General features: G+C 37.4%; 1 protein-coding gene across 6 annotated transcripts; it reads left to right on the top strand.

Annotated features, from left to right (window-relative positions):
- Positions 1-718: 718 nt before the first annotated feature.
- Positions 719-9,795, top strand: LOC103723465 (outer envelope pore 21B-like protein). 6 transcript variants are annotated; one of them, XR_015969453.2, is made up of 6 exons: positions 719-953; positions 1,918-1,992; positions 2,098-2,250; positions 3,981-4,079; positions 8,738-9,356; positions 9,503-9,795. XR_015969453.2 is itself a non-coding variant. In XM_088705844.2 (5 exons), exons 1-5 carry the CDS (start codon positions 861-863, stop codon positions 8,786-8,788), a joined length of 471 nt encoding a protein of 156 aa, XP_088561970.1. In that variant the 5' UTR covers positions 719-860; the 3' UTR covers positions 8,789-9,795. The 6 variants fall into 6 exon arrangements, 3 of the variants coding, with proteins under 3 accessions (XP_088561970.1, XP_038971318.1, XP_038971320.1); XR_015969452.2 differs by lacking the exon at positions 9,503-9,795 and adding an exon at positions 3,284-3,521 and having other exon boundaries at positions 729-953; positions 8,738-9,026; XR_015969451.2 differs by lacking the exons at positions 8,738-9,356; positions 9,503-9,795 and adding exons at positions 3,284-3,521; positions 7,701-7,968 and having other exon boundaries at positions 729-953.
- The last annotated feature ends 763 nt before the right edge of the window (positions 9,796-10,558 follow it).

Below are 10,558 nucleotides of genomic sequence, written 5' to 3'. Positions count from 1 at the left end.
TACTGAGATGTTTTCAGCCCTGGCCTTCTATCCTCCCTACTTTCTTGGCCCATTTCCATTTTGATCATCTCCTATGGTAAGGAATATTGCAAAATTATTGTTCAGCAATGAAAATATCTATAATTTAAAATGTAAGAAACTAAATATTGAATTTATAGAGATCAATATCCTGGGACATACCAATTTGCATCAAATAAGATAATAAGAGCTGAAATCTCTCTCTCTCTCTCTCTCTCTCTCTCTCTATCACAATACAAGTCTTATGCGTTCAATATTATCTTTTTTTCTATATAAAAATCTTATCTTATTGTTTGTCTCCACCCATTTTAATCTTTGCAGCTACTTTCAAAATTCTTGCTCTAAAGTAGAGAACTAGATAATAGGTGTAAAACTTAACCATGTCTACAATATCTTTTTGCTAATGAAAGATGATTTTAAAAAATTAGTGTCATACTACACTTAATTGATAATTTTCCTACGAATTAACTGGTGGTGCTATTAATGTAGATTTAATGAACTTTATATCTGCATGCAACGAAGGCTCCAATTTTTTTTTTAAAAAAAGAAATAGTTTACAATAATAAAATCTACTTTCATTTAACAAAGAAAATAAAAGATGAATTAATTTATATTCTATATTTTTATAGTCCCCTCACGTGCATCACGCGTGCCGAACGCTAGTCCACGACAAGCTGCGCTAGGAATTGGAGCCTGCGAGAAGCCACGCGAAGGAGGCAGAGGGCCTTATAATCCGGAAGGGCGGGAGGCGACGGACGGCCTCCGGAATCTTCTTGGGTTTTCTCGTAGGCTCCGTTAGGGTTTCTCGCTTCTCTTCTCTTCTCTTCTCTTCGAGAAGCGCGATGGAGACGTCCCTGAGATTGGGTGGCGATTCCAAGGCCCTAAGAATCCACGCCAAGGAGAAGTTTCCCATCGATTCCGGAGTCCACTTGCAGGTACACTCCCTCCTCTCGTCCTTCTCTTTGTTCTTTGATTCTTTCTGTGCCTCCTGGTTCGTTTGGATTCGCTCCTCCCTTTCTGGAGCATCAAAATCCGTGTTTTCTTGGAGGAATCACCTCTCTCCGGATGGCTAATTCTTAAATTCTAGAGTTTTTACTGATTGGGAATGCAAACATCTACTCAAATCTAGGAAAGCTTTGTGAATTTTATTCTGCGGGGAATGAATGAAATTTTAGTGGCTTGCTTGCATTATAATTTCCTAGAATTATTTTAGTTCCTTGGTCTTGTCTCATTTGATATGTGGGATGTTACAGGATTACTGTTGAGCAATTCACGATATTTTTGCACAATATTTTACTATTTTTAAAATGAATTTTTACTTGAAAGGAACAGTCTAATAGGTCGGGATCTCAAGTGAAAAAAACATTGGGTTCCCCCAAATTATATGTTTGTCTCCAGATCAGTCCACTAGTGCCTGAGCCCTGGAATCTTAAAACATTAAAAAGATTGTGGATTTTTCCCTCTCTCCTGATTGTGTTGATTATTATCAGATAGCATTAACCTGTGATTGCCAAAGATACTCTGGATTATGATTAAACTCCTAAGCTAACAAGATTATCTGATATGATGCTTCTGATTGTTTTCATATGTCTTTCAAATTTGCGTAACTTTTTTTTCCCACTTTTCTTCTGATGATGTGTCAGAGATACCTAGATTCATTTCAAATGTATAGTTGTTCTGTGCCACTCTTTGCATGTATGTTCTTTGTTGTATTCCACCTACAGGTGACTATAGTTTTGTTTTACATATTACCATGGACTATACCCAATCAGATGAATGCTTTTCCCAGCTAAGCTTGCTCTCCATGTTACAATGTGGTTATTTTTTGTTTGACAAATAAATTTTCACCAATACAAACGTGCGCCTTCTTAGTGAAATCAAACAAATATATTATGGCAGGCTCATGGAGAAATTGATACCAGTACTGGAGCTCCTAGCTATCTTGCCTTGATCGTCCGGAACTCCTATCCTGAGGTAAGTTTCATGATCTGTTTACCCTGTGATCTCATAGTAACAACCACTGGATGGTCACATTCCTTGGCACTTGGAGGTAAAATGTTCACTGTTCATATTATATAGTTATCAGCCAGCGTGGGTGTGGGGGTTCAGTTGAACAAACGCAGTAAGGTCGGTTACACCATTCGAGGGAAAAAGGCATTTCCAATCTCATATGATGGTCTTGTAGGCATCAATGTCAAAGGGATGTATGATGTTGACAAGGATCTTAAAAAGGTGAACATTATTTATGCAGCATATTGGTATATTTTGATAACATCTGTGAGTAAATTACAGTTTTTGCATGCACACTGTTTCCTTTTTTATTATTTTTCTTTTTATTGTCTATATATTAAATATCAAGTTGCATTCAATTCATCCTTGTTATTATTTGGATTTTGTTTTTAAGTTGTTATTATTGGGACTTAATTTTAAGCTCTTGTATTTAAAATCTTCTGATGCTTAAGTTTTAGGATTCCTTTCCTAACCCTCACTTAGAGGTGGAGCACTAGTACTTTAAGAGTTGCATTGTTGCTTTATGAAACTAGCACATGGTTACATGCAGAGGTAAAGAAAGAGTTGTAATCACGTCCTTATTAATGGTGAGGTTGTATTCATGCATGTTTGTGCGTTAGCTCCCTAATCCTGTTTGTGGCCAACTTTATATCCATCTCAACTTCTCTGGGATATATGTCAGGGCTGATTACTCTAGAAAACAGCCTCATAATTCTCATCATCAGTCATCCAGCACCTCAATTTATTTTCTTGTTGCCACTTAATGCCATTTTGTCCTTTTTGCCTCTCCTTTAAGTACTTCATCTGCCTATGCAACATGCTCCTTCTAGTATTGTGAAGTTTTTGCCACCATAATTAGTTTGCAAACATGTGCACGACTCTAACAACTGAACTATCAATACAAGTCAATCTTCAAGGGTGAATTGCATTTACATTGCATACAACATTACTCGTAGAAGCAGTCTATGTGGCAACATATGCATATGTGCCTCGTAACTGCACTGCATAGGGACTGGGTGACTTTTGCATGGAGACAAGTCTCATAGTGGGTGTCCAAGTGGGCCACATAAGCCCAAGCCCTATATTTCCAGCCATCCAGCTCCTTTACATTTGGTCTTATATTTTTTTCTGATTTTTTATTGAGTTATTTCTGAATTTTTCTGTTCTTTGTTAATTATTATGATTATTTTTCTTTTCATTTTTTAAAGGATAAATTGCATTGGGACATGTCTAAGTGGTTGCATAAAATTTGCAGGATGTCTCATTCGTAGAAATACATATAAATATTGGATTATCCAGAAAATCGATTGATTCCTTCTTATTGTACCAAGATTGGTGCTCATACTATTATCATACCAGTACTATACTGATACATTATTGCACCATATCAACACATGGTACACCTTTAGTGCTGATGCTGCAAACAATCCATGTGTTGGCATGGGTTGGTATTGAGGGGTGTACCGGTATTGGTACCTTGTCGATACAACATGGTATGTTCAGTATGGACTATAATGCTCCTCTAGTTGCTTAAATCATTGCCATTTAGGCACTATGTGGTACCTTGACCACCTGCTTATAATGGATGTGTTTTAAAACCTTCTTCATAGATATAAAACTATAATTTAGCTTCTGTGAAGCTTCTTCTTTTTGATGTTTTGTGAATGTTTTTACTTCTACACATTGATCACAAGCACTGCATGGTGCAAAGTATCTGGCATTTAAATAATTTAAGTTAATGTCTTCTCTATTTCTTGTTTCTTCTTTCTATATTCAATCAATTTTTATATGCAACTACCAAAGAAATGATATAATTAACAGTATTTTCACACCATTTGCTTCTTCATTCTGTTTCGAAGGTTTGAATATTGTTTGACTGTTCTTGTTGATTGCAATGATGCGCCAAAGGATGCTTGACATTGCTTTTAACAATTCATTTTAACTTCATGCAGATGAAGCAAAGAGGAGCAGTTGAATTTGCTTGGAGCATATTCAATTTTAAGAAGGACCAAGATGTGAGAATTAAATTGGGATATGAAGTATTTGACAAGGTATTTATTTTTCCATCTATAAGCATGCATTAATGGGAATGTTATATGTTTAGTTTATTTATTTTTTTGTGGAAACATAGTTTTGGGACATTTTTAATATATCGTTGAATTTAATATTGAAAAATATTTATCTCAATACCGTATATTTTATTGTTGCAGTCAAGAAATTCCTGGTTGCTTTCTGCTAGCATATCCCAAGGTTCATTTAGTAGCTTTTTTTTGCATTTTGATTTTTGCAATTTGTCCAAAAATGTAAACAATGTCTGGGTTAAGAAATATTCAAATGGATTACAAAATCTGTTATCAGAGCATCTTTGATCTATCTATTTAAGGTGGCAAAGTTTAAAAAAAAAAAGAGGATGAGCTTGATCCCATTCATTGGCTTCATGTGTCCTACTTTGCTGTTGATTCTCTGTTTGTAATAATGTCTTGTAATTGGTAAGTCTTTTCCAATCTTTTTACACTATGTCCATCAAATTCATTTTCTGTAATCCCTGCTCCCCTCTTTTTGAGCTTTTAACGTGAATCTCATATTCTTTATTCATAGAGGCTATCTTTGTGGGGCCAAACTATATTTTATTTCCCCTTTCTTTATCTTTATTATCTTTATTCCTTCTCTTTTTAAGACCAAAATGCCACGAGAAAATTCTAATCAGATGGTTGATATTCAAAGCTGATTTGCCTTTCGAGCAATAGATGGGGCTCTAATTTCATAGAAAATCCAAACATGATATATATATTTTAGATTTTACATAATCTTCCTGCTTAATGTTGGGTCACTTGGAAATGTTGATTTTAAGCCTCCTAAATGTTGAGTAAATAAGAGATTCCAAGAATTAATGAACCATGCAAAATGTTCCATGGATCCTGGTTATGTTTCCTTTGTTTTTTGTTCTCATGGGGCGTAAATTGAAGAGAGATGGTTACTTTTGTATTTATTAAATCTACAGCAGCATGTTAGGTTTTTACATTTTGCATCATCTTGTGATGTTCATCTTTACTGTCGTTTGCTTTAGACCTTGCTTTTCCTCATATACGATTACAAGTGGCAGTCATGGTTGGTGACATGGACAAGATAATTAGAATGAAGCCCATACTCAACAATGAGATTTTTGGATGATCATTGTTGTAGATCTAGGAAGGAAAGTTGAGATATTAACCAAATGCTGATCGATAATGAAAATTTTTACATGTCATAATCAAGCACCAAGGACTTGTTTCATGAGTGTGTTATGCTACCACAACTTTGTCTTCTGGAGGTCGATCTTGGTATTCAGTAATCAAAACCCTTCTCACTGCAGCTGAGCTACTGTTATAAGAGTTTATGGCACCATAAAGTGTACCTTTGATTGAAGAGATGCTAAAAGGTTGCATGGTATAGTTAATCAATCCCACTAAGGGTAGATGGAAGAGACCCATTTGGCATACCAATTGAGGAAGACAATGATAAACTGAGGCTGGAATAATTTAGGAGAAGTGTGAAGGAATATCTTTAACCTTAAACTACTCAAGGTTCTTTGTGAATCAAATTTTCTTTAAGTGGCTCAAACTTGAGGGGAAGTTGTATTAGGAATTGATAAGGTTTTTGTCAATCCTGGAACTGCTAACTCTTTGCCTGATAGGGTGGATCATGCCTAGGTTTTATCGCAAGACTAAAAGTGGCTAGGGGGCAGCCAGGGGTTGCCTAGTGTGTGTGGATAGGTGCCTGGAGGTCAAAGCAGCCCCAAAACAATAAATTACAATAAATAAATACAAGGAGAAACCTTAAGAAAAGGGGTTACAATCTAACAAGTGAAACATAATATATCAAATAAGATGTAGTGAATCAATAAGTACCAATTTGCCAACACCCAACAACCCATCACTTGCAAGCAATTTCGAGACAGGTCAACCCAAAACCCAGAACATGCTGAAACCCATTTAGACTGCTGACTCAAGTGGTTTAAGCATTCAAACCAGCTGACTTGGCCAGTCCACTAACCCGCTCGGGTCAGAACAAAAAAGAAAATAATTAGTGCAATATCCCAACCTCATCAGTTTGACCCTGAACACCAGCCTACCTTGCTTTCCCTTCTATCTCCATCCCTAGTCTTCACTGGCACTCTAGTCTTATTGATATGAGCTGTGTAGGTGGTGCCTTCTTTTTTCCCATCTTTCTGCAGGTATCATAATTCTTAGTGGTACATCTCTTCATCCCTCAGGTGGCTATCTTGTAAAGCGATGCCTGAAGCTTGCATTAGTAATCGGATAATAAATAATTGGAATTTTAGATTGATTTTTTTGTCTTGCTAGGTGTACTGGCAAAGTACAAGAGTTGGTTTCTTGCATTCCCCAATCAATAACACCGAAATGTCTGAGGCGTTGGTCCTTTACATTGAGCTACATACAAGTTGGCAATATAAGAATAAGAGATGTCTCAGTCGAGTTCGTTAGATTGGAGATAATTTAGTTCCACTTGAAACTAGATGATTACAGGGCAAAGGTAGAGCCAACATCAGCCGAAACTTGCAAAGGCCATGTCCGATGATACTAGAGCGATGGATTTCATGTGAGCCATTAGAGTGAGTCGAGCCAGTTAAATGAGAAGGTTACAGGTCATGGCAAACTATGACACCTAGTTGCTTGCATTGGTGCAATGAACGTTCGTGGAGGGGAGGCAGTTGAATGAGATGTCATGATGGGAGCAGCCCCCGGTGTCGAACTGGAGTACGCTGGGGAGTCACAGGAAAAGAAGCTTTGCTTTTGGTTTTACAAACATATCATGCGTGATGACACCATAGGATGGCCTCAGGAATAAATAATGATTCTATGCAGTTATATGAGGAATGACAGAGGACAACCCTGAAAGTGTAGAATCAGTGTCATGCAAAACCAATGCCAAAAGAGGCTGGATTGGAGCCAAAACCCATCAAATCATCAAATACACTAAAGTTTTGAAAGATGAAGAAAGAGACATGGATGATGGTTTGTGTCTGCTGATGCATTTGGAAGCGTTGCAATGATGTAGTAGGTCCACTATTATGGTCATCATGCAATTACAGTAGGTTATGGCCCTCTTGGATGTATTAAGTGATAAAATAATTTTCTGACCCTATTTGCCTATTTGCCTGCTTCTGCATGGACTGCAGTTATTTTGGATTAAATGAATGACTCTTACAATGGCTGTTATTTGCTTTTATTCTGGGAAGCAACAGTCGATAATAGTGCCATTGCCGAATTTTCTCCAGCTTTTACCAAGATTTGAGTGAAAAACATTATTAAATTTAGTTGAACGGTTGAAATGTTGAATAAAAGTTGTTATCATTAAAAATCACATATCAAAATTTCTCCAAAATTGTTATTTATAATAGCTGTTACTTTAAACCTTAGTTTATATTATTTTGCTGGTTCTGAAAGCTTGACCCCATAGATTGATGTTTATTAGAAATATGATTCACAAAATGGACTGCTAAATGGACTGTTAAGACAGCATTGGTGGCAGCATGGTTTTGTTATGCCCTCCTTGTTGGGAGATTTTCTTTGCCTTACCAATCTGAATGGGATTTGCTGCTATATGATTAAACAAAAACAGAAGGAGTGGGGTTGTCAAAGTTGCTTCACTGACAGTGGTTTTCATTGCAGATGCCATATTTCCAGGTCAGGGAAAATAATTGGACACTGAATGCTGATATCAGTGGTAAATGGAATGTAAGGTTTGATATGTAATCCTTCTAAATTTCAATGTTTAACAAGAGAGGAAACGTAATTATTTTGTTGAACGTAGGCCTTCCTATTGTAATCTCTTATCGAATAATCCTCTCCAAGATGTTATTTTGTCAGTTGACTGCGAGACCAATGGCTGTGTAATTCTTATTATTATTATTATTTTTTCCCATTACTCTCCATATCATTTAACATCCAATATTTATAGCTTTCAGATTGTGGGCCTTTCCATGTGTTTGTGGTTTGGCCGTCTAACCGTTGTATTTTTATGTTTTGTCCACATCATCTTCGGCGGTCCCAATAGTAACTAATAACCCGCAAGCCTAATTTGATTTCTGGGTTCACATATATCCATAGATAACACTTTTGTCTTCCTCCTAATCATTCCTATATATGTGAATGATAACAATTTGTGTTCTTGTATTTATGCGATTTGGTTCTAGGACTAGTAGTTCCGGGATCGACTCCTCAAGCCGTGCAACAAGAAAAAGCACCATTTGTTCCGGGTTCGAAAAAATGTGTCTAGTTCGGTATTGCGACGATCGAGCTATTCAAATTGGAACTGGATTTAGAACTTTTTTTTTCTTTTGCTAAAATGGACTTGAAGTTTCAAGAATTTTTTTTTTTTTTTTGCAAATATTGTATATTTGATTCCATGCATAAATTTATTTTCTTCTCTACAAGTTTCAGTATCTGGTTGGAACGCCAAACAGCTTTAGATTCGGGCTCTCTCTTTAGGGAAATTTTAAAAGATCAATTACACGTGTTGATTTATTTTTGATCAAATTTTAAAAAGTATTTCTCACTATTCAGAATTGTGAAGCTTTCCTTCAAGATGTTCTCATCTCCCCCATTTCATCTTTTGTTGAACGCTATGATGAACTCATGAACACAATGTTTTGTTTAAAAACATAGCTCTCGTTAGTGTTGCCTAATCCAACTTTACTCATATGCAGATCTTTTTGCTGTTAATATCTAATTATCTGTCTCCTGTGGATCAAAAATAATCTTGTCCTCCCTACTGAGAGCAAAGAAAAGAAAGATGTGTATGCAAGGGAGCTTTTAGTCTCCCGATGTGAGGTGGACGAGAGATGGAGACATCTCCTGCTTCGGAATATTTGGGCGATGGTGAGTGATGAAGTGGTCTTTCAAGCTAAACGTGTGTTTAGAAAGATCAATGGCACAGCAAACTGGATGGCTTCTTATGTGACTTGCCACTTCGGAGATATTTCATGGGCTGAAAAGGTAGAGTTGCCTAAAACACTCTGAGATTTGTTGTTTTATGATGTTATTGGGTATATCAGTACTTGCAAGGTATGAAATGCCCAGAGGAAGAGAAAAAAGAAGAAGAAGAAGAGATGAGAGATGGGAGAACACGTTATCGAAACCAAGAGCAATCCCAGAACCTAGAGAACCGAAGGGGACCTCCACCATATCGTAACGAGGGGGGCTTTACGGAAGATGAAAGGTCACCGCCACTCTCACTTCCCACTTGGGGTCTGTTTCTGGAAGTAGGCCCGAGTGGCTGCCTTTTCAGTACTTTTGAGTCCACTTTCTCGCATGCGATCGCTCAAGGTAGTGCCTTCTATCTCTTAGAGTGTGCTCGAGGGTAAGGGGAGATGTGGACTTTAGTCAACTCTCCACTCACCTTTGTCACTCCAATGTATCGAAAGAATTTTATATGCTTTTTGGTGGCTTAAGTCTAAAAATCATTGTTCTAGGAGATCGGTAATCTGGGAACCTACTTTGTTTTGGTTCTGGCATGGTATCTCCTACAAGGTTGGAATAGGGTGAGATGGAGGAGGAGGCAATAGAATGAGCCTTTTCTTCTTACTGTAATGCCATATTGCTGTGAGAAATTTGTTGTTACTATAGGGAGAGTATGAGATTTTGAGGATGTCAAAATCTGCTTAGAAAAGGTGATTTCTAATTTTCTTGAGATCATCTTGTGTTCAAACTCTTTCAAATTCTGTCTAGTTGATCAGCCATGGTTAAATTCAAGCGCGTTTCGCCATATGATTGTGGCACTTAAGAGGGAAAATGAACTCTGTTTTCCAAACTTCTCCTTTTCTTCACATCTTTGCTTCAGCCAGCATCCCCCTTGTAGGAGATATCATGCTGACATGACAGAGCGTCCAAAACAAGCCGTGCACATCCCCACCCAACTCACGGTGGGTTGAAAGGTTATCATCACTATGGTTAAATTCAGTTCAAAAACAGACAGAAGAACAGACGTAGCTTTTCCTCAAATAAGTGGGAAAGATTACTTTGCCAGAATGAGCGTCAACATGGGCTTCGCTCGTTCAAGTAGGTCATAAGCTATGCTTGAATTCGGTTCATAACTCCGATGAACTAGGACTCCCAGGTAATGTAAGGAAATCTATGTACAAATAGGCCACGCTCAGGTTGCCACCACCATTCCTTAGCGGAGAACATATTCTCATGTGTTTATCTCTGGCTACTTTACATGAGGGGCATAGTCTTTGCAGATACATAAATTATTCCTATGTCCCTTTGCTACTGTTGTACTCGTTCCATATCTTGATCTTTAAATTACATGATATCAACGCAAAGGATTGTTACGAAGAATTGTTGCCTCGGATCCAATCTTTGCTGATGTAATCTAACCGGCGAATCGATGCACAGCCAGCTATAGCTTGGCCCATGAATGCACGTCCCATGCAGTCGAGCCTAGCGAATTGTGCGTAACATGCGGACAGTTACCGATCAATTAAGGCATGCATCCATCTTTATTCTTTGTTGGTAACGAACACCAA

Source organism: Phoenix dactylifera, chromosome 10 (assembly GCF_051530095.1).
Source record: "Phoenix dactylifera cultivar Ajwa chromosome 10, Ajwa_hap1_PhDact_Kaust_v1.1, whole genome shotgun sequence".
In the NCBI taxonomy this organism is placed as follows: Eukaryota; Viridiplantae; Streptophyta; class Magnoliopsida; order Arecales; family Arecaceae; genus Phoenix; species Phoenix dactylifera.
The sequence above is the reverse complement of the archived record's forward strand: the minus strand, read 5'-3'. Positions and strand labels throughout refer to the sequence as shown.

What these genes read in the sequence shown, in the direction of transcription:
- LOC103723465 (XM_039115390.3), top strand. Translation starts at nt 861, where the DNA reads ATGGAGACGTCCCTGAGATTGGGTGGCGATTCCAAGGCCCTAAGAATC. An exon ending in ATTCCGGAGTCCACTTGCAG is followed by an intron (nt 954 to 1,917) that starts GTACACTCCCTC and finishes ATATTATGGCAG; the next exon opens with GCTCATGGAGAAATTGATAC. An exon ending in TCCGGAACTCCTATCCTGAG is followed by an intron (nt 1,993 to 2,097) that starts GTAAGTTTCATG and finishes CATATTATATAG; the next exon opens with TTATCAGCCAGCGTGGGTGT.